The sequence below is a fragment of the Echinops telfairi genome, unplaced genomic scaffold, assembly GCF_000313985.2.
Source record: "Echinops telfairi isolate 266 unplaced genomic scaffold, ASM31398v2 ScPeMD7_7424;HRSCAF=8462, whole genome shotgun sequence".
NCBI classification, from domain to species: Eukaryota; Metazoa; Chordata; class Mammalia; order Afrosoricida; family Tenrecidae; genus Echinops; species Echinops telfairi.
In genome coordinates this window covers 3,931,582-3,955,379 of record NW_022111324.1, presented here as the reverse complement: position 1 = coordinate 3,955,379, position 23,798 = coordinate 3,931,582, and the positions used below count along the sequence as shown (strand labels likewise).

The 23,798-nt window shown below is 48.6% G+C and overlaps 1 protein-coding gene across 5 annotated transcripts in view; it reads right to left on the bottom strand.

Moving 5' to 3' along the window:
• Positions 1-15,507: 15,507 nt before the first annotated feature.
• Positions 15,508-23,798, bottom strand: part of PBX1 (PBX homeobox 1) — a 326,552-nt gene continuing 318,261 nt past the window's right edge. For 4 of the 5 annotated variants that reach the window (XM_045298311.1, XM_004706765.2, XM_045298313.1 and 1 more), the window contains one exon: positions 15,508-20,785. In XM_045298311.1, the coding sequence (XP_045154246.1) occupies positions 20,693-20,785 (93 nt within the window). In that variant the 3' untranslated portion in view covers positions 15,508-20,692. The remainder of the gene's footprint in view (positions 20,786-23,798) is intronic. The other variant, XM_045298314.1, reaches the window with a different exon arrangement.

Genomic DNA, 23,798 nt, shown 5'->3' with positions numbered 1-23,798 from the left:
AATCTGCGATTCCATACATGGAAACATTTTTCAAACCCATCTGTTTGGATGGCTGACAGCACCTCCCTCCTTTTATTCTTCACCTCTTCTACGCCATCAAATTGCTGTCCTTTCATGTCCCTCTTCATTCACAGAAACAAAAAGAAGTTTGACTAGGGAGGTCAGGTGAGTAAGGTGTATGGGGCAAGAGAGGCATATTTTTTTTGCCAAAACCTGGTGCACTGCAATGGCTGTGTGAGCAGGTGCATTGTCTCGGTGGGAAAAGCAGTCCTCTGTCTGCCACAAATCAGGCCTTTTTAGTGACACACTCTTATGCAATCTTTTCAGAACCTCTAAACCAGCCTGTGGTTCTCAACCTGTGGGTCACAACCCCTTTGGGGGCAGAACAACCCTTTCACAGGGGTCACCCAATTCATAACAGGAGCAAAATTACAGTTATGAAGTAGCAACAAAAATAATGTTATGGTTGGGGGTCACCACAACATGAGAAACTGTATTAAAGAGTTGTGGCATTAGGAAGGTTGAGAACCACTGCTCTAAATGGAAAGCTTGATTAACAGTCTGACCTGGTGGAACTAATTCCAAATGCACTAGAGCTGACATCTTTGCCTGTTCGGGAAGTTGAGATTTGCCTGTTCCAGAATGAGATTTGCCATCAATCTACATTTCACCGTTTTTGAGAAAACCACTCGTACACTTGAGTTTTTCCCATAGCACTGTCCTTGTAAGCTGTGTTCAACATCACAACAGTGTCTGCGGCATTTTCCCAACCAGGAAACAAAATTTCACAGTCGCATGCTGTTTTCTTAAATCGGCCATCACAAAAAGCAAGGTTCAAGTGACACTACTTTTACGAAAAAATTCACTGTGATCAGAGAGAAACTTCCCAGGTGATGCCACTGGGTGCACGAACTCAGAGCAAGTTGTTTGATGCTCATGTAGTGGGAAAAATGTGTACTTCGAAAGCTCCACCCAGTGGAGCTTTTTTCCCATTTTGGGGAGGGGGTACCCCCTCGTATACACACACATGTATATATACATATAAATGCATGTGTAGAGAGTTATACATGTGTGTGTGTGTGTGTGTGTGTGTGTGTGTAGAGAGCGAGCGAGCTTTGGATCAACCACACTTCTACAGGGGGAAATGTAGAGAGACAGAGACGCATACACCCACACAAATAAATGTCTTGAAGGACCCAGCCCTGCCCATCTTTTTGGTCTTCCTCAAGGACCTTCTTTTGCTCTCTTGGGCCTGCTTTCGGATACTGCTACCTGCCAGTCTCTCTCCCTCTGTAGCAGGACCTTTGCCCCTCTGCACTTGCAGTGCTTCTGCCTAGAACTCCTTTCCTGCATGGTTTCATTTACCTGATTTTTCAGTTCACAGCTTAAAAGGCAATTCTCTAAGAAGATATTACTGCCCCCATTGATTAACTCAATTCCATTTATTATCATATACCTTTATTCATATCACATATCAGAGTAGCAAATTTTCCTCTATTTGTGTCAATAACTGGTTGATCTTACATGCCCCCACTGGACCATAAGCAGCATGAGAGATGAGACCAGGTCTGTTTAGCTTTGCTTGTCATTGAATCCCAGCCCCCAACAAAATGCCCCCACACAGTAGGCCCTCAGGAAACTTTTGTTGATTGGGGCGGAATGGTACCTGTCCTTAGGGATCTCATAATCTTCCGTGAAATGCACATTCCTGAAGCTCCAACCTCACCATATCCCATTATTCCCTGACCTATGCCCCTTTGCTCACCATTGAAATGTCTATATTTATTATAGGAACAGATCTCCTTGAAGCTGGGCTACAGAACCGATTAGGGCAGCTCCCAGCCGGGGCCCAGCATCACTGTGGTATGTTGTTGTTTTGTCTGAAGGAAGAGAAAAAGGGTGAAGCGATCTGAGGTGATCATTCACTTCTCCCCTTTGGGGAAACTTTCCCCCCCCTTCACACTCAGCAAATGATGCTCTTGTACCAATAACAAATGTCAAATGCTCTGCCTGGGACTTGGGGGAGACAGAACATTAGCAATGGAGGAGCAATCGTGAAAAGGACAGGATTTCTGTTTCAGGACTAAAAGCCAAGTAACAAATGTCACCGAGAGACTCTGGGGAGAGAGCTTTGCATCAACAACACTTCTGCAGGAAAAAAATAAATGCATCCATGACCACCACCTTCGATCATTTCCCACGCTCCACTTCCCAGTCTGCTTCACAGGGCCACCCTCCCTCGCTTGCCCAAGAGCTGGAGCGCTCAGCAAGGAAGCCTCTGGACACCTGTCCGGGCAACACCACGGACTGTGGAAATGGTCAGGGCTGTGCCACGGGCTCTTCAGTATGCCACCTGGAACACCACTGCAAGCAGGGACATCACATTTCTGCCCATGGTGCTCTGGCTTCTCGTTTGTTTTCTTTATTCTTTAAAATTTTTCATTTGACAACTATGAATCCAACTCCGTATTAAATATGGAGAGATCATCCAGCCTTCTCCCACCCTAGATTGTAATTGGTATGGCATCTTATTTGTCATTCAATCCACCACTGACCAGCTCAGTGGCTAGAACACAGTAGTAGGTGCTGATATCTAAGTCTCCTCAGGTTAGCAGGAAGGCATAAGAATAAAGGCAAAATTGGGATCATGATAGTAGGGAGGGGGAGGGGGAGAAGCATTAAGGAACTAGAAGAAAGTTGTATGTTTCATTGGTGCTATATTGCACCCTCACTAGCTCGTCTCCTCCCTGCAACCCTTCTGTAAGGGGATGTCCAGTTGCCTACAGATGGGCTTTGGGTCTCCATTCCACACTCCCCCTCATTCACAATCATATGATTTTTTGTTCTGATGATGCCTGATACCTGATCCTATGGACACCTTGTGATCACACAGGCTGGTGTGCTTCTTCCATGTGGGCTTTGATGCTTCTCAGCTAGATGGCCGCTCGTTTACCTTCAAGCATTTAAGGCCCCAGACAATACATCTTTTGATAGCCGGGCACCACCAATTTCTTCACCCTATTTGCTTATGCACCCATTTTGTCTTTAGCGATCATGTCGGGAAGGTGAGCATCATGGAATGCCAATTTAATAGAACAAAGTGTTCTTGCATTGAGGGAGTACTTGAGTGGAGGCCCGATGTCTGCTACCTTAATATTAAACCTATAAATATATGTACATAGATCTATTCCCCCACCAAATATATAAATATAATTACATATGTCCATGCCTGTATTTAGACTTCTATTAAATGCCCTTTGCCTCCTAGTTCTTTTCTCTATTTCCTTTTATATTCCTCTTGCTCAGCCTTTGTTTGAGTTTCAGTAATTCCTCTCAGTTACATTGCCCTTGATCAAGTCCTACCAGGCCTCCTACACCATCCTCACCATCAATTTTAGATCACTTGTTGTTCCCTTGTCCCTGGGTTTGTTACCAGCAACTGGTACAGATAAGAGCTGGAAACACAGGGAATCCAGGAGAGATAAACCCCCTCAGGACCAATAATGAGAGTAGAGATATCAGAAGGGTAAGGGGAAGGTGGGGGGAGAAAGGGAGAACTGATCACAATGATTTACATATAACCCCCTCCCTGGGGGATGGACAACAGAAAAGTGGGTGAAGGGAAACATCGGTCAGTGTAAGACATGAAAAGATAAAAATAATTGATAAATTATCAAGGGTTCGTGAGGGAGAGAGGGTGAGGGGAGGGAGAGGAACATGAGGCACTGATACCAGGGGCACAAAGTAGAAATAAAATGTTTTGAAAATGATGATGGCAACAAATACATAAATGTGCTTGACACAATGGATGTATGTATGGTGATAAGAGTTGTACGAACCCCCAATAAAATGATTAAAAAAAAGAATAAAGGTAAATGCATCACAAGACTGCTACCAGAGTGGGAGAAACAGCATATGGTGGTGCAGGAAGCCTTGTGGGGACCCCAGGGGAGGGGTAGGACTGACCCTGGGCCTTGAAATAGGAGAAGATGTTTCTGTGGAGAGAAAGTCTGCAGGGAGTAAAAAACTGTGTGCGCTAATGTCAGTTTCAGCGAAGGCCAATAGACATTACATGCAAAAGGGTTTTTTTGGGTCCAAGCCAATATCATCTCTAGCCCCCAATATGGAAATCCCCTTCTCGTGGTCTCCCTATTCCACCTCTCTCTGGTTCACCCACAGCCCTGCTGCCCCAGTTAGACTGTGAAAAATTAAGTCATGTCATTTCAGCCTTGGTACCAAACCCGCAAATGCTTCTCTCCTCGGCCCCTTACACCATTACTTTTCTGACCACATCTCCTAACACAGTCTCTCTCTCTCTCTCTCTCTCTCTCTCTCTCTCTCTCTCTCTCCCTGTGATGCAATCACACTGGGCTCCTTAAGGTCTCTGCACATACTGTTCCCTCTGCCTATGTCTGGATTCTGAGATATTCCAAAACTCACACCTTCACCTCCTTCAGCTCTTTGCTAGAAATCACCTTTCCAGGAATTCTTCAAAATTACTCTCTTAATTCATGACAGCACTGCCCTCCTCCTCCTCCTCCTTCTCGTCTTCCTTCATTTCTCCCAGCTCTTACAACCATCAAACGCACCAATTGCTGAGTTTATTTATTTTGCTTATTGCCTGTTTCTGCTCCCACTGGCATCTAAGCGCCAAGACAACAGGGATTTGAACCAACATTATATCTCCAGCAGCCAGACCCATATCTGCTGAGTGTAAGAATCAGTGAGTGAGAATAAATAAACATGTGTTCTTACCAGTACTGTCAGGGGTACTCAGACCTGGTAGACACCCCAAGGGTTTAATCTCAAAAAAAAGGGGGGGGGGAGGATTCTTTAAATAAATCACATATTTGATAGAAGCGAGCCAAGTAGAACTGCTTTTGAATAAAACTGTGAGGTCACTGAGACCCCTGGTGGTCTAGTGGGTTATGCAAGGTCAGCACTTCAAACCCATCAGTCCCTGAATGGGGGGAGGGGGGTGGGGGGGTTGGGAGTGGGAATTGGGCTTTCTGCTCCTGCGACGATTTACAGGCTTGGAAACCCCAAAGCGCCATCTTTCTCTGTCCTGTAAGGCCACTGTGACCTCCAGCGGACTCGGTGGAGGTGGCTTTGGTGAGGTCATAGAAGTTGGTATTCATCCAGGCTGCCTGCTCGCTACAAGACCTGCTTTCTTCAACACTCTTTGGGGAGCCCTCCGTGCCAGGGTGCCTAAGCTGACCTCACTGCAGGAGGAAAGGGTGTGACGTGCCACTCACGGCTCCCTGGAAGAACTCCTATCTTTCCCTCTCCTTTTCTGCCCTCCCCTGGCTGTTAACATCCCCCTGTCTTATCCATGGTCCTTTTGCTTTTCTACCGTTTCTCCTCCTCCTACCTCTTGCCCCTTTATTTTCTTTTTCCCTCCTCTAGTTCTTTTCTTCCTCTTTCCTCTATTCTCTCCCTTATCTTCTCTGTTCCCTCCCTCCTTTCCATCTTCTCTCCCTTCTTTTTGGCTTCCTTAAAATTTTTTTTTTCAATATACATGGTGCTTCGTTCTGCCTGTGAGAGACCTCGGTCCTTGAGCCAGTTTTGCGGGGTGATAAGACATTCAGTAGCAGTTTCAAGGCCGGGCCAGCTACATAGCCACGCGAAGAGGTTAGAGGAAAGACAGATGCCCAGGAAAGAGGAAGGTTTTACGGAAGATAGGGACTCCTGACTGAAAGATATATGAGCAGCTATATACGGGTGTGTCGGGGACCCTTGTTCTAGGTGGGCATGTGGCGGCATCATGGGCACAGAAAACAGGAAAGGGACGAGCTGAACATTTCTACAGCTGGAGCTAGAAACAGCAGGTTTCATTTGAGCCTATAGGAAAAGACCAAAAGAGGAATGAATGATGGGCAGAACACAGAATACTTCCTTTCTAAGGAGACGTGGTGGATTAGGAGGTTATGACTTGGGCCGCTAACTGTGAGGTTAACAGTTCAAAACCATCAGTTGCTCCTAGAGAGAAAGATGAGGCTTTCTACTCCTGTAAATATTTTAAAAGTTTCAGACAGAGAGAGAGAGAGAGAGAGAGAGAGAGAGAGAGAGAGAGAGAGAGAGAGTTCTGTTCTACCCTGTAGAGTTGCTGAGTCAGAATGGACTCAATCACAGTGAGTTGATTTCTTTTTTAAGTCAGACCAGCCTTGCTTTTTCACCTCTACAGAGCAACCCAAAATGACATCGAGCAGTTTAAAAGAAATCAATTGCTGATAGATCGAGTGATCTTGTTCGCTAGTGTAGTCCCAGCAGGCAGCTGCCAGTAAACCTTCATTGAATTGGGTGGAGTTACATTGCTGTGTGGCTGCAGGAAGGTGGAGTAACTGCACACCAGACCTGGGGAGCTTCTCAATCCCATCATCACTGTTTCTGCATGCCACCCCTCTGGCCCAGCTTCTGTCTCCCCTTCTTTGAAACTCTGAAGTCTGAAGCAATCCAGTCGTAACAGTTCCTCCGTAGCCTTCTTGGACGTCCTATTGTTCTATTCCTTGATGGGATTAGTTGCTTAATGTCATCCGATACCACAGGTTTTTTTTCATTTTGTTTTTAGTCCATATCTGTTCTGCTGAGTCCAGTTTAATTCTATTTTCCCCTGGTTTAGTTAATGGATGGCATCATTTTTAATCCTTGCTTGAGTCTGTAAATTGATGAGTACACCGGAATGTTCCACAAGAACCCAGAGATCGGTCACGCCGAGTGACCCCAATGGCAGTCCCAGCAGAAGCAAAGTTTCTCCTGAGATAAGAGCACCGCCTGGCTCACGGGAGGTGCTGAGGACAGGCCTGCTCATTGGGCGATACAAACCTCCCTTGCAGCTGTCCCCAATAGCCCGTGCAACAGGCCCCTGAGATAAGCTCAGGAGACTCAGAATCGCCGTGGAGATTTTGCTATGGCACAGAGAAGGTGTCGGCATTGCCAAGAAATGTCCCAGGAAAGGAAGTTCAGATTATCTGCGTAGAGCAGGGGCAGCCATAGAGGCAAAGTGACAGCCCCATGACGAGAAGAGATGGTTTTTATAGTAGTAAAAGTTCCAGACGCAGTGACTTACCCGGAATAAACGGGAGTGCAAAGGATGCGTGGTTAGCACTATTGAAGAGGGCCTAGGCTCTGGTTCCCTGGGACCACTGCTCAAGGCAGTGTCTGTGGATGGCCAAGCGGGCAAGTCAGGGCTCTCTGCCAACTAGGCTGGCCTCTCAGAGGTGACTCAAAGGTGATCCAGGGCAGTCCTGCACAGAAGGGCCTCTCTCTGCAGCTTGAGCTGAGAGAAAGTGGTCTGCTCCGTTCTCGAATGGGTTTACCAGAGCCCTGAATCTGGACGGTAACTGGGTATCTCTTCAGTTGTTAGTAAAAATAATTCTTCAACTCCCATTCTGATATATAGATAGATAGATAGATAGATAGATAGATAGATAGATAGATAGATAGATAGATATAGATATATATATAGATATAGATTAGATATAGATGATATAGATATAGATATATTTTAACCATGTGGATGAGTAAGAGTCTGGAAACTGAAACACTAAGTTAGCTTGCCCCAGAAGACTGGAGACTAAACCAAACACTTGCATTTGGAGAAATCCGACATCTCAAAGACATTTTTCGTAAGAGTAGAGGCCTAACACACCCTTTCTCAACCAGGTGAGATCTCCCACATCTTTGCTGGTGAGAAGCTGAGAAACACTGTTGGGGGGTGGGGAGAGAAGCAAGGGTGCAAAGGAAGCATGAGCCTCAGGCTTGTCCAAGACCAATGCTGCCCACCTCACTTCTGACCATCAAGTTCATGATTTGTTTAAAGAATTCAAAACGTTCTTAAGAGGAACTCTGAGGCTTCTAGCAGGCCTGAATAACTTTGCCCAAATTTGGTTAGAAAATATGGTTGTTGGCAACTCTCCATCCATCCATCCATCCACCTGCTCACCCATCCACCCATACACATATATTCCTTTACTGCCCATACTAAGCATGCTGTTGTTGCTGCTGTGTGCTATGAAGTCAATTCTGACTCACAGTGTCCCTACATGTCAGCGTACAACTGCCTCATGGGCTTTCCTATCATCTTTCGGGGAGCAGATCTCCAAGTTTGGTCTCCAGGGGTTGAAACTTCTCACCTTTTGATTAACGCCAAGCTTAATCATTGAACCACCAGGGCCCAGGTGGCCACACTGCACCTGTTACTCTCAGTTCTTCCGTTGTCTTCCATATATGGAGCTGGGAGACCCTAGGAGGAAATGCAAGCGGGCCTGGAGAGTCCTACGACAGCGTGCAGGCCGGCTTCTGTGGGAGCTGTGCGTTCTGAGAAATGACTGAATGGCAGCGACTTCAGCTTTGCTTTTGGTTGGTGGATTTCAGAAACCCAGATTCATGCTCATCCGCAGTGTGTGTGCGTGCGTGCGTGTGTGCGTGCGTGTGTGTGTGTGTGTGTGTGTGTGTGTGTGAGAGAGAGAGACAGAGACAGAGTTGGGGTGGCAGAGAAAGGCCATTTCATCGTGAACAAACAGAGGAATGGAGACTCTTGCTTTTGAGAGATGCCACCTATTCTTGGATTGTGATAGAGAAAACGCTCAGTGGTACTGTTCACAAACCTGAACCCTAGAAGAGATATCAAAAAGGCCTGTCCTTGGAATGCTGTGTCCCCATGAGTCAGAATTCATGTACATTTTCGAGGGGGAAATGGCATCAATTTCAGAGCAGTGGGAAGTGAATGAGCAGTGAGATGCAAACATGATTATGTTGGTGGGAAGGCTGGAATAGCTTCCGGAAGGGTCCGATCTTGTAGGCAGCCCGATGTCTCCCATAGGAATCAGAAAATATCCAAAGAACCAGAAAAGAAGAGGGTATGTCCACTGTTATTCCTTCAAGGAGAGAGATGTGCCCAAAGCATGATACTGGAAGAATCTCGTTAATCAGAACCACATGGTTAGCATCACTTGTGTGCCCAGCACTATTCTATGTACTGTAAGCACATTAGCCTCAACAAGCCTATGAAGGAGGTTCTAGTATTACCTCCATTTTATAGATGATGAAACTGAGGCACAGAAAGATTAAGCAATGTATCCAAGGTCACATAGCTAGTAAGTAGTGGAATGCAAATTTAAACATACGTAGCCTGGTTTGAAAGCTGTCAGGAGCAAACTGAATGCATTCCTTTCACGGAAAGATCTAAGAATCTCCCTCTTCAAGAGGCAGTTAGTTGGGGAGCCAGAGGACAGTAGCAACCGGCGAGACTCCTTTGATGACTCAAATGGGTGCACTAGGTGGTCACATGATACATGGACACATTTGAGCAGGAGGAATCCAGAAAGTCTAGTAAAACATCTCGAGCATTATTAGTGAATTCCAACACAAGAGGTAGTGTGTGTAGGGAACCAGATACGTCACCTGTTCTGAAAGATGGGCCTTCGGGCAAGGTTACTGAAGTGTGAGAACAAACACCTGTTAGGACAATGGCTTGAGTTCAGCCTGAGTGCCGGGAGGGAAGAGGCCCCTGCGGGCTGTTGTGCAATGCAGCAACCAAAGCTGGGTGGGGCTTGCCTGAGGGATGGATGCTTTGAAGAGATCCGGATCCACTGGGCTCTATGTCGGCATGTTAGGAATTTTCCCTGATGATAACCATGCAGTACCCCCTTGTTCTGTTTTAATGACCATCTCTTGGTCCATGGATAGGTTCCACGTGAGAAGACTAAGGATTCCAGAACACTTCATTGTGTTCATGTGAAACCGATCCACAGGCCAAGAGGCAGCGGCTAGAAGAGAAGGGAGGTTTGCCAGGAGTTTAGGAGGGGTATCTGCGGAAGCTGTTGCCTATGATTATTAGTTTTAAATTGCTGGATGAGTTCTTACATCTGGCCCTGAAACTGCGAAAGCAAATAGAAACGGCCTGTTGGCATTATTCCTCAAGTTGTGCCCCAAACACTCGCACACCTGCCTCTGGGTATGTGGCAGGGTTGTAGCTTCTCACTCTTCTTATTCCATCTGTGTGCTCAGTGAACAATGTGAGAAGCTGGATGATATGACAGAGGTAGCATGAGGAATGGAGGAAGACTCACTGACAACTGGCCCAAAACAGATGACACCACCTTGCTTGTTGAAGGCTAAAGGACTGCGGCACTTCCTGAAGAAACCCAAAGCCTGCGTCTTCAGTGTGCACTACTAAAAACCCGCTGCCCGTAAGTGGGGTCTGGCTCATAGCAACCCTCTAGTACCGCATAGAACTGTTCTAGAAGGTCTCCTAGGCTACAAATATCCCCAAAGGAGACTGGGGCTCAAACCACCAACCTTTCGGTTAGCTGCCCAGTGCTAATCCCACTGAGCCACCACAGCTCTTTGTATGAATTACATCTCAACATAGAGAATACAGGTATCCTCTCACTTGGATGCCTAAGAAATGGATGATGAGCAGAGAAACTATCAGACTTTTTAATCATTCCATTTTCCTCGATCTGTAGTCAGCACCCACAAAAGCAGCAAACGTCATATCGAGTCAGGCAAACGTAAGGCAAGAAGCTGCTTTAAAGTGTTTTAAAAAGCAAAGATGTTGTTCTGAGGACTAAGGTGCACCTGACCCAAGCCCTGGTGTTTTTCGTCCACTCATATGCATGTGAAAGCTACGCAGTGAATACGGAAGACTGAAGAAGCCTCGATGCACTTGAACTACGGGGTTGGCAGTGGACATGGACTGTCCCGTGAGCTCCCAGAAGAGAGCAAATGGCCAAAACGCTGCTCAGAAGCGAGGAGGCTGAGACTTCAGCTCACACACTTTGAACCTGCTATCAGAAGGTTCCAATCCCTGGAAAAGGAATCCGTCCTTGCTGAAGGAGAGGGTCCGTGAAACAGAGGGAAACCTTCCGTGCCATGAGCCCACACGGAGACTGCATGCTGGTGTCAACACCGCATTGACTGTGAGCACGCCACAGGACTGGGCCCTGTGTCCTCCTGCTGTCCACAGGGGCATCGTGGTCAAGCGTTCAGCTGAAAACCCAAGGTTGTGGTGATGGGACCTACTAGCTGCTCAGTGGGAGGAAGATGTGACAGTCCACTTCCGTAAGAATGACCGCCTTGCAAACCTGTAGGGGGTTCTGTTTTGTTGCTAGGAGATGGAGTCTGGTCACTGGCAGTGGTGTTTCTGGGAGAGATGCGGGCTCCATTTGTGCAGCTCTAATGCAAAACAGGCTTCGTGGAGCTTCCGGACTAGGAAACGCCTGGTGATCTACATCAGTCGATGGAAACCCAATGGATCACAATGGTGCCGTGTGGGCAGCATTTGTTCTCTCATGCACAACCCCATGAGCCAGCGGCTATCCTGAAGGGCAGCAACCAAGCATCCTAGAAAATCAAACACCCAGCAGCCAAGTGGGCAAATTCTCCGAGACAGACAGGGCGCGCCACCAGGCAAATGTGCAGGTTCAAGACGTTTAAGCTTGGCTGGCTCCGCTTCAAAGGAAGCAAAGAATGGTAAAAAAGAAACATTTAGGGCAAACCCAAGGGAGAAGCCCGAGAGGACTGTTATTGCCAATATGGAAGCAGCAATCGTTCCCTGGAGGTTGAGCATCTTCAAGGCTGAGGGAAGGGCGGGCTTTGGGGAAGGGGCCCAGCCTTCTGAAGAGTTCCTTCAGGAATTGGAGATTGGGTGTCAGGAGGAGGCTCCTCAGAGGTGGGTCATGAGTGTAAGGATCGCCAGGGAGGAAAGCCAGCTTGGGGCAGGGGAAAAACGGATTCAGCAGGAGGTTGGGGGAGAGAGGCTTACCGGAAACTGGACATGCAGATACACCTTATATATGCAGACACCTAGCAAGGCAGAAGGGAGGGCCTCTGGTAAAGCCTGCTGACTGCAAAGGGCTGGTGCAGGCTTCTGAATTTTGCTCAAAGACGTGGATATGTGAGAGGCCATTCTCTGGGAGAGGAGGTGGGACCCAGAGATTGGATTGCTTCCCTCAGGACACAGGAAGAAGGGGAGCCTAAAATGAACCTCGTGACGGTGAATTGTCTTGGCACTGCAGCCAGATCGGAATACGGTTGCTCTTACTTTGTCCTGTGTCCTCTTTTCTGTTTGCTCTCAAACGACCCAGCCCTCTACTGGGGCCAGAGGGAGCGGCAGTCACACGGTCTCTGCTGCGGTGGGGACTTTCTTTTTGCTGGAGAAGCCTGGGATTCCCTTTCATGTTGGAGATTAGGTAGGCAAGAGGGGTGCTAGAATCTCTTTTCAAATACCTTCTAAGGTAAGGTGACCAGATTTTAACATTGGTAAAGCGGGACACCATTGATGAACCTCATATCCTGGCGAAATAGCCACGTGGCAGCCAAAAACCGTATACCCTAGCTTGTCGTGCATTCTTTCCAAAAATCGGGACTTTTTAAAAATGCTGCAGGATGCAGGAAAAATTGTTAAAAATCGGGACTGTCCCGCCAAAAGCAGGACGTCTGGTCCCCTTATTCTAAGGGGGTTTTATTTGGGGGTGGGTGGGATGGTACTTGAAATACCCATTGACATACTGAGTTTAGTGTTGGGCTGCTCACTGTGAAGGACGAAGCTTTCTACTCTTAGGAAGACAGGGCAGTTCTGGCCTGTCTTCTCGGGTGGCTGCGGGCTCCCACTGACTTGATGGCCATGGGCTCTCTGACTTGGAGAAACATCTGAGGTTGGTGTACATGAACTTTAGGGGTGCCTGAAGAGCTACCCCTGTTCCAGTAAAAGAAGCCTCTGCTGCTGGCTAGGGAGAGAGGGGCTCAGGAAGTGATGGGGGCCTGGGAGTAGGCAGCTCTGGGGGTGAGGGGGTGAGGGGGCTTTGGGGGGAGGCGTTCATGGGGGTGAGGGTGTCTGGAAGTGAGAGTCTGCCTCTGGGAGTGAGTCAACACCCAATAGGCACTCTGTGAGGGTAGGCTATGTAGACTTCAATTTCTCTGGGTTTTATTTTGAATATGAGATTGATATTTGGCTCTACTGTTGGCACTGCAGCCCTTGAGATGCTCTATGGTCTCAAGAGGTCCATGTTGCTAACTGAGGAGGGGCACCAGGCAATGTGGCCGGACATCATGGGAGAAAAGTAGGCTTGGGTTCAGGATACAGTGTAAGCCCAAAGTTAATGAGTGGTCCTTTTGATCTCTTCGGAGGTGCCTGGGAATAAAAGCTGAACTGCCTCCTGTAGGGCCCAGGTGTATATGCGAACACAATGGTTCTCCTAGCCATGTGGTCCTGGTGTTTCTAACACGGCCAACCATCCTTCACACCTGCTCTTCCCCCACCTCTGCACTGCCTGGGTGCAGGCGGGCCTGGGTGCTCTGCTAAGGCTGCCCTCGGTGCCCTGCTCCATTTGTACCCCAGAGGGCTTGGCCCAGCAGGCCACTTTTATAGCTCGTTTAAACATTGGCCCAATGAGGCCTGGGGCCTGAGTTTTTGAGCCACCTCCACGCTGCATGTTTGCTGCACGGGAGCTCTTGTGGGTATCAAATGGCTGTCCGAAAAGGAGTTACCTCGTTACATCTGTCAAAGTTGACTGAATGAGGTCTGGTTTTGAATGGAAAGGTGGTGGATGTTCGTAAAGATAAACTATGTAGGCGCATGTGGTCTGGAGCGTAGAAAACGTCATGATTTGTGGCTTTAGGGACATCCTCCCAAGTGGCTGTTGGCCACCAGACGCCAGCAAGGAGAGACGCCTCCTGGATGAAGGGCCAGGCTGCGTGACTCGCTGATGGTCTCCATCCCTGGCGACCGCGGCCTGCTGCGAAGTTTAGAGGGTAGAACTTGGAGACTGTTGAGGAAAGGGTGTTTCCCTCTTCCACTGTCAGAAAGGAGAGGATTTCTCCTCCCTCCTGCTTGGGAGGGAAATAGTGAGCAGCTCTGAGCCCTCTCTCCAGCCCCCTCCCTTCCCAGTGCAGAGTAAAGCAGCCGTCTGGGCAGTTGACAGGCCATGTTTGCACTGATGAATGTCTGGTGCCTTGAGAAGGTTGCATCCACTTGTCCTTGGTTCTCCAGTCCCCTTTTAGTCCCTAAGAGTGACACAGGCGGCCAGCTGTTCACACGTCACACACATCTTCTCTGGGGTGGAATGACTGTCAGGCAGTGACAGCCTAGCCTGAGATCCTTTTTCTGAGCCCATTCCTCCCAGCTCTTGCCTTTAGATGTGACCACAGAACTAGGGCTCGCCTGGGGGCTTGGAAGGCAAGGACAGTGTGCAGGTCCTTGGTCAGTGTCCACGAAGCAGGCGGGGCTTCATGACCTCGCTTTCTGCCACTAGACGTGGAGGACTTCAGGCTACAAAAGAGATGAGGGCTGGACCCCTGATTATGGAGCAGAGAAGGGCCACTCGCTGACGAGGACCATTTGCTCCTATGGGAGAGAAAGACTTGAACTCCGTGTGTGCTCACGATACATTTTTGGCCTGCTCCTTAGAACAGTTTAGGTTTATTATAAGCATACATTAGGTGGGTGGGCTAGTTCCAAATTGTGCCACTAGAAAACTGAGTTTGCCTTGTGTATCCAGATCTTCCATAAATAGGAACCAAAGTCTACCAGTGAAGAGGGAATAATACCTTTGGGCCTCAGATCCGAGGTATGTTCCTCAAACCAACGTTAGAAGACAACCTGGTATTTTTTTAAGTCATTGGATGCACTGAAAATGATACTTTAATTCCCACTGGGCTTTTCAAGTCCTTTGATCTAGTTGGTTAGATGGAATCACAAGATGGATCAAGGGATACGTGACGGGTGTCCCTTCTTTCGATCCATACCTCCTGAGAGGAGAGAGCCTCCTGAGAGTTACTACCCCAAATGTGAACCATGCACACGACGTCTCCAAAGGCACACTGTGCCAAAAGCCGGCAAGACCTTCCATGGCATGCTATGAATGGGAAGGTGATGGGGAAGGCGGAGGTGGGAATGGAAGTGTGGAGCAGCATTCCAGTCAGAATTCTCTGTGACATCCAACTGTGTAACAGACTGTAGCCCCAAAGGGCAGGGGCTCAGTGGGCGTGCCAACGATCAGAAGAGATGCTCCCATGGGATGGGAGAGACGGCAGATGGCAGGGGTGCCGATTGACAGGTGCTGCACCTGGTTCACTTCTGAGAACCTGCAGCTCTGAGTCTGTTCCTTACCATTAGACAAAGAAGGCAAGGAGGACCCCGGGCTAAACTCGCATAACTTAAGAACTTAAGAAGTCGAATCGTTCTTTAATTCATTGCTTGGTGGAGTCATAGGCAGGCAGAGATGGGATTCTACTTTATCACGGCAGTCCTGACAGCTAACCGGGACCCCTGTGAGAGCCTTCCTCCTTCCTGTCCTCCCTCTCTTGTGCTTGATGGTGTAGGTAACTCGGCGCTCATTTGACCGAGTGATGTGATCTGTAGACTACAAATGATTAGGGTCAGCGTTTACACCATGATCCACGCTAAGGACCAGTTTGGGTTTGGGGGGAGAGAGGGGTGTTGGGAGTTAGGGAGACAAACTGTCAGCATGTACAGAAGAAAGTTACACAAAATACAAGTCTATATACATTTTGCAACAAAAGAAACTATTTATTTGGAATATGCATTACCAGTACAAATTAGGAGACTGTAAAACCTACACCGTGTTAGTATCATTTAGAGAACACGACGTTCCGTGGAATCAAAGGGACAGGAGCCTGTGTCTCACAGAAGCAGAACAGCTTACACTTCCCAAACCCAAACAGAGCAGAGCTTCGCGCGCGCGGGTTTATACTCTGAATAATAAGGAGGTGGGTGCGAGGGGAGGCGGGGAGAGGAGGGGGCAAACAACCAACCACTGAAGGAAAGCATTTCAAAATAATGAAAAAACGTTTCAAAGCCAAAGGAAAGGGAAGGAAGTCACGGAGAGAAAGGGGTCAACACATCGAATGTTTTAACAAAAGGGGAAAAAAAAAGTTTACACAAAATAAAAGGTTCCAGACAGCTTTGAGCTAGGGATTGAAACCCAAAGGTGATGTGAAAAGGTCATCGTTATTTTGTGATGCCTGATCCCCCAAGACCACTCACGTTGGGGGGAGCCCCTTCCTGGTTTTGCTCCAAAATTCTGTGATCGTTCTTCGCTTTTTGTCCGGCGTAGGTTCTGCCTCAAGTCTGAACACATCAGACTCGACTGAGTTAAAGATGTGAAGGGGAAAAATGTTTCTCCCAAATAATATTCCTTTGTCTCTCCACTCCCTGCTGCCCCATAACTAATGGAAACATTGGCAATCAAGCCAGCTCCGTTGTCGAGCAGCTCCCTGAAGCAGAGGTCGGTGAGAGGCGTAGGCAGAGGACTCCCAGCATTAAAACTACAGCTCAGGAAGGACACAGAAACTGGTTCCATCCAAATCTGGACTCCGAAGATACCAGGGGCTGCTTCTGGGATCTTGCCTTAGCCAGTGGGGACCCGCGCACTGTCTATTATCTGGCAGAAAAATGCTCTCTGGTTGGAAGAGGCCTTACGGCCTGCTGTTCTTAATCAGAGCGATAGAAAACCTCTGTGGAGGTCATCAAAATCCACAAAGGCAGACCCCTTCCCCACAATATGGGAAAATCCCTTGTATGGACACAGGGAATTTTTTAAATGATCCAAAGGCGACCCCACGCCCCTGACTAATTTTATCAAGTGTGTCCCACTTGGGGGAAATGAAGCTGTGAACGCAACCCCAGACACGGGCGTTCCTGCGATTTCAAAGTCAACTGAATTTTGAAGCAAAGGCCAACAAGGAAAACCACTTAGTCTACCAGTGTCGTCTCTTCACATCACCTTGTATACATGTGTAAGGAAAATCAGCAAGATCATAATCCGGACCATTAAAAACAATTAGCCCCCCCAAAAAACAAACCAAGATAACACAAAACAAAAACATGATGATTATTTTTTTTGTACTTTTAAGAGTAGGAATAAAGAAAAGAATATCTTTCTGGGTCTCGAGGTTAATAAACATAAGAACGTGTTAGGCTGTACCTATTATGCTCACTATTCCAACCTTTTTTTTTAATTTACAAAATGAATTACCGTCACTTTTAAACATTGTGAAACAGGAAATGGATGTGCACAACTCGACACTTTTCTAGCATTCTTGAACTAATTCACAAATGCAAGAAAAAAAGAAAAAGGAGGGAAATGACGAACGTAGGTAGTTCGGTGGGTGTTGGAAACTAATGTGGGGGTGATGCGCGTTGTCACAGAAGGAAGCGGGGTGGGGGAGTCCCCGCCCCCTGTCCTGGTTTGCGTGCTATGAGGGTCATTTTTAAAATTTTTATTATAAACACTATTAAATTCAGACCGCTTTTTTGGTTTTTTTTTTCCCTTTATCTGAATATACAAGAACATTCATTATCAAATGTTCATCATCAATACTACAAAGAACAAGACACAAGTCGCAAGAAACAATGGAAAATGTTAATAAAGCTGAAAGAATTGTTGAGTATTTTTTTGTTTTTTTTAAGGTTTTTTTTTTTTTTCTTTAAATTTGAGTTTCTGTAGTTTCATCTTTTTTTGGTATCGAAGTCAGGTTTTTCTGGGCAGAAAAATAAACAAAGGTGAAGGAAAGAGAGGAGAGAAGATCTGTGTGAGAAAAGGCAACTGGCAAACAAAGGAACCATCGCCACAGCAACGCCCAAGCTCAGTGGAGAGGAAGGGCCACTTGGCCAGAAGGATGCCAGGGTCACCTCCAGGCCGGGGGAGGAGTGGGCCATGGGCTGGGGTAGGTGAAAGGTGGGCTCACCTCAGGTCTAGTACCATTTCCTGGGAGGACATGTGCTGTCCGGGAAAAGGGAGTGTTCCTGCTTCCCTTAGACCATCACGGAATAGACCCTGGAGCACACGCAGGGTGGACTGGGCGTGGCTTCCCAGGGAGCTGGGTTTCCAGAGGCACCGCTGTGTCCCTTCTTTCTGCTGCCAGTGTGTGCATGCTTGGCTGGCCGCCCTGGGCGCATGGCTGCCATGTTGGAAGTGATAGTGGACTTGGATGGGAGGTTGGGGCTGGGGGCGTGGTGTGTGTGTGGGGTGGGGGGTGCCCGCAGACGCTGACAGTAAAGGGTCAGTACAGAGAGCTGGGGGAGGAGACACTGCTCGTGCAGGTGCCAGGAGGTCTCTGATCCTGTTTCACCCTTTCACTTAAAATGCCTCCTTCCATCCAAATCGGGAACCGCCCTCCCTGTTTCCAAGAGAGCCTTCTTAGTGTCTTGTCTTTGAATGTTGGCCAAGAGCACGAGGTACTTTCAATATATGAGGGGGCTAAGAAAAGTTCGTGGAAGCATTCTATTGCCTTTCAATTCCAAGTTTCCACCAACGGTTTGAAGCCCCCTCATATTTCTGCCACCCAGACATAGCTCTCCACCGGGTACAATCACAACAGAGTGGTCACAAGTGGGGGGTGGGGTGGGGGTACTCCTTTGGGGAGGCCTCTCTCCCTAACCCTCTTCTGGTCCTGGCACTGGCTAGTAGACACCTGCCGCCCTCCCAGTACTCTCAGCCATCCAGGCATGATCCCATCTCACCAACTTCTTCCTTCTTGTATTTCCTTCAAACGCCTGGAACGTCTCCACAGCGCTGCCCTTTCCCCTCTCCCCCTCCCACACAACCCAGGAGCACTTTCTACAGATGGCCGCAGTGCCCTGGGGGCCTGCCATGACCAGGTAAGCAGACCCGCCTCACCCCTTAGAACCCAGTCCCTGACCTGGAGGCCTCTCCGGCAGAATGAAGTACTTAGAAGGCCACATTTCGGATTCAAGTGCAAACTAAGAGAACCAGGTCCTTTGGGGGAGCGGGCAGAAGAGGAAAACTTTCTCTGTTCTAAAAAACCAAACGAATCAGACCCAGAAAACCGACACTCACCCTCTGTCACCTGATGCCATCAAGGTGCCAGAAGGAAAACCACTCCTTGTCCCCACGTGCTGCTTGGGCCATCCGGTTATCCCCACGACGCGCCTTCCCTTCTGTTCACGTTTACAGACCAGGGCCAAATGAACGTTTCCTCAGTCTCGCACAAAGCTGTTGATACCCCGAGCATAAACCTCCCCATCTTACAGTTAAAGAAGCCGAGGAGCCAGGAGAGCAAGCACCTTCCGCTTAATCAAGGGGCCACGCAGCCAACGTTATCACTGGCGCAGTCCGCTGTGGAGGGTGCAAGCTGAGACGACAGTGGGGCTCAGTTTTCTAGCACGCGGGTCTTTGGAGGCTGGGAAACAATATCACTGGGAAGGGTTCAGTGTAAACATCTCCTCCTCCTCCTCCTTCCCCAAGGCCCCCGGATCTCCCAGTTTACCTAGGAAAGCCTGAGCCACGCTGATATAACTCTCTCTGCCCAAACAAGAGGTCAGGTGTCAAGAACACAGTGCCCCACAACACTGTGGATCAGGAAGGCACAGTCCCTCTCAGATGAAAACACACCCAGAGCAGAACCCACTCTAGTCCAAATATCTTAAGTGCCGTGTGTGGCTCCCGGGGAGTTACAGAGATGGTGGCAGCAGGAAGAGCGTACACTCGAGACCCAACCCTCAGCACAATCAAGTCCTGGAGATGTTGCTCTGGGCAGAAACATGCGGCAAGCCTTTCGGTCCTGGGAGTCCCAGACACACATTGCTTATTGCCAGTGGCCTTCTCACAGCTCCTCATTCCCTCTACGGAGCCCACCACACTGGGCGGTCTGGCTGCTGCCAGTCCGTGCCACCTATGGTCTGTGGATGATCTTGGTAAAGTGAAGGGTATACGATTAGTCATGTGCCTACCTGTTTATGAGGGTATGCGTGTGTCGGCATGCACACGGGCGTGTGCAAAGGGAGCGTTGACACGCTTCAGGCTAAGAACTTCCTACTCCACAGGGATACGTTTACTGCCATGCCTGAGTCTGCCGTGGTTCTGCAGGAGGGCCTGAGTGTTGCTTTCTAAGAGCTGAGTGGTTTCCAATGACTGCTTCTGCCACCAAGAGCTGTGGCAGGACGAGAGAGCCAGTGGGGATTGGGCCCTGTCTGTCCATGTGCCCTCCCCAGCTGCCTGCTTGCCTGAGGATGCACTGAGCCGAGGGATGGCTGGAAATGGGGGAGGCAGCTTTACAAGCCCAGCTGGGGCAGTCCCAAAAGAGGAATGGGGCTTAGGGTGGAAGCAGAGGGAAGTGTTCTGATCAGAGGAAGAGCAGGATGGGAAGGGAGGCCAGGAGCCAGGAGGGCAGAGTGGCATGTGGCTGCTAAGAGGTAGTGAGAGTCACAAGAGAAACAGAGGGACTGTCTGCGAGAACTGGGTGTGAGGGATCCGAGTGAGGTAAATTGGGCTCCTCAAACCACCAGTAGGAAAACATACAAACACGTTTATTATTTCCGTTGTCATGGTTTTTCCTTTTTAAATTCCTCTAACTGTTGAAAATATCCTTCCGTTATGTAAGAGAGGGCAGGGACCCAGGAAGTCTAGGGCCAAGGGAAAGGGGTGGGGAAGATGTCGAAACCAGGCTCAGAGCTGGAGACAGGGGAGGGGTGGCTTCTACCCAGAAAAAAATGGGGGAGGGGGAGGAGGTGGGGCGAGAGAGTATAAAGAAGTGTCCAGATTGGCTGAAATAGCATCCCAAAGAAGAGAAGAGGAGGAGACTCTTATTGTGTTTGCTGATTGCTTCGACCTCCAGTCTGACCGCTTCAGCGTTGGGAGAGCAACCCTCCCTCCTGCCCCTGCCCCGACTGGGGCACAGGGTCAGCCGGGATGCGACTGCGGGGAGATCAGTTGGAGGTATCAGAGTGAACACTGCCAGGGCCTTCTGTAGGGGAGGTCACTGATGAAGGGGTAGTAGCATCCTGCCAACCTCCATTAGCCTAGAAGGGAAAAAGGGAGAGAAGTCAGTCCTCTGCGATCGGCGGCCTTCGAGCAGACAACGACAACGAGGCGATGTGTGTAAAAGGATGTAGCACTCATCCAATGGGTGGCTAGTATGGTGGGTGGATTATTCCCACTACCCTCAGAGGAGTTCGGGCCTTCCCAGGGAGCCTTTGGGTGCCGTGTTAACCCCGCTCCTTTGTATAGTGGGAACATACTTCTCAACGATGCTTCATTTCATTTATTGCACGTGCTGTCGTGAAGGGACAGCTGCCTGCGGGTCAAGAGATCAGAGCTCTCAGACAGATTGTCAACACCTAGCTGTTGGCCCTGGCAAAGCCCCTTTGCTTCTGAGGCCTTGCGTTCCCGTCTTGCATGAGACACAGGTAGGGCTCAATGATATGTGGAGTCCTCTCGAACTCTGAATGCTCCGTAGGCCGACGGGACTCCGAGTTCCCATTCTGTGCAAGGTTCTGTGCTGTAGGCTCTTGGGTGTGTACAGTGATGGTGGACAAGGTTCCTGTCCTAGAGGAAAGGGTTAATTCAAGGATAGGAACAGGCTAGCACTCAGGGCAGAACCTAGGAAATGGTAGAGCCCAGTGGAGAGCAAGGGTATCAACTTGGTAGCAATGTTACGGAGTTGGTGAAGGTCCCGGGGAAGGCAGTATTCCTGTTGAAGCATCAGGAAAAGCATCTGGGGAAAGCTACATTTCGAAGTAACCCTTGAACAGCACAGCGGGGGGTGCAGGTGACTGAACTGGGTGGAACAACGGGGCCAAGAGGCAAGGACTCGGCCGAGTGAATGCATCTAAGGAGCTGCTGAGATGGGCAAAGACGGGTTTGATAATATTTTCTAAGACTAATCCCACACTCCAACAATGGTACCATTCAGAGAGACTTGTTTAAATGATCACACTTTTCCAAACACACCTTGCCACAAAAACAGTCAAGGAATGATTAACTCTAAGAGGTCATTCATGATTGTTTATATGTCCGAAAGCGCTGAAATAAAAGTATGCTTTCCTACCCCAATCACTAATTCCATTTGGTGCTGATATGCCCCAACTCTGGAAATAACGTCCACGGTCACACAATGCAAGGCTTAGGCCCTCCTGGCCCCTGGCGTTCCTTGAGTGTACTTCCCTCTCCTTTGTCGCCTGGGGAGTTTTGGAAGCAGATAGGCCAGGTGCCTTTTGGGAAGGATCATGGCTTCTACCCCTTTGTACTCTCTACACCACTTCAGTACCCTTGAGCACCTGCTCACATTGCACTCCTAAGACAGCAGAGGGGGCAAGAGCAAGTGGGCTTCCGGGTTTACGGCTGAGAAGGAATATGGGCCTCCGAGGTTAGAACCAGACTCCTTGCTCTTTGCGCTTTTCCTCCTGAAATTTCCCCAGGAGAGCCGTGGTGTTACTCACTGCAGCTCCCACCAGCTACTTCAGCATCAAGGAAGACTTCTCTGTCCACCCCTCACAAAGAAGCCAATCACAGACCTGGATTCCAACAGGGTTGAAAGGTGGTCCTGGGAAATTCTGAAATGGAAACCCACGCCCAGTCCTAAGTAGATGAATACCTATTCAAATGTCCCACCGCCTACTCTAGGCAGGTCATTCCTCCCACTCCTGTTCTCCTTAAAGGCCCCCTTACTGCCCCCTGTTGTTTGTGAGCAGAGGTTAGATGGAGCACAAGGAGCACTTCAAGACAGGGGGACTTTCCTTTTGGTCACAAAAGGATGGAACACGGTTTTGGGGGGCCAGAGCTCTGTAGTGTGGCCAGGATCAACAATAGCATTCATTCCATTGCTTCATGCAGGTTTGTCACAGGGGTGACAATTTCTTAGCTTCACTTTGTCAACTGAGAACACATACATACCGGTGCCATTTTAGATCGGCTGAGGAAGGCCGTTGTGTTGGTATCTTTCCCAAGAAAGTCCTTCAATGTCATTTTTGTTTTCTGATTAGAAAAGTAAGTTATAAAATAGGAAAGGCATAAAGAAATATTAACAGCTATCATCCTGCTGCTAAGCGAGAATTCCTATTAGGGTTTCAATCTCTGTTTGCCCTAATCATTACTGTCCCATGTGCATGTGTACCAGCTAGATAGAATGAGTGAATGAATGCATAAGGTGTGTGTGTGTGCATTTGCATAGCAGTCAGTGATTTTAAGGGACCAAGACAGCACAATGTCATGAAGCAGAAAGTTCCATCAAAAAGCCCATTGTCACCAAGCCCATTTGGACTCACAGTAATCCTCTGGAAACTTTCAGAGACTGTCAAGCTATGGGGGCAGAGAGCCTCATCTTTATCCAAGGCACAGCTGGTGGGTTTGCATTGACGCTGTAAGTAACAGCTCAGTGATTACCCTACGGTGCTATCAGAAAGCAGAGGCTGGAAAGGAAGGAAGCTGCATTTTAGAATCAACCTGGCATCGGGCAAGGTGTGAAGGAAGCAGGAGAGGGGCTTGATGAAGCGGTTAGCACCCATGCCACACAAGCACTGGACTTGAAGGCGTTTTATGATACTGCTCACACATCAGCACCATTACCATCGTTTAGCCGGGCTGCGCAGTCCCCTGGAAATGAGAGCCAGCGGTGCCCCAGACGAAGCTGTTCAGAAAGAAAACGAGCGCTGTGCTGGGTCCTTAGGAGGGAGTAGGCAGGCCTCCTAGGGTCCAGAAGGACCTCTCTGTGAGCCACGTCTGAGCAGAAGGAGCTCAAGAGCAGACATCCGACCTCCTGCCCTAAACCGTTCTCCTTGCTCACACTGGTGTGCGAGACGCCAGAGGGGACCTCACAGATGGTGGAGACAAGAATGAGTTCAGGCTGATATGAAAACCAGCATTTTAATGATGCCAGTTGGCCTGATGGAGACACACATTTTCCACCAAAAATAAAAATCTTATTAGCTTTTACACACACACACACACACATACACACACACACATTTTCGACCAAAAATAAAAATCTTATTAGCTTTTACACACACACACACACACACACACACACACACACAC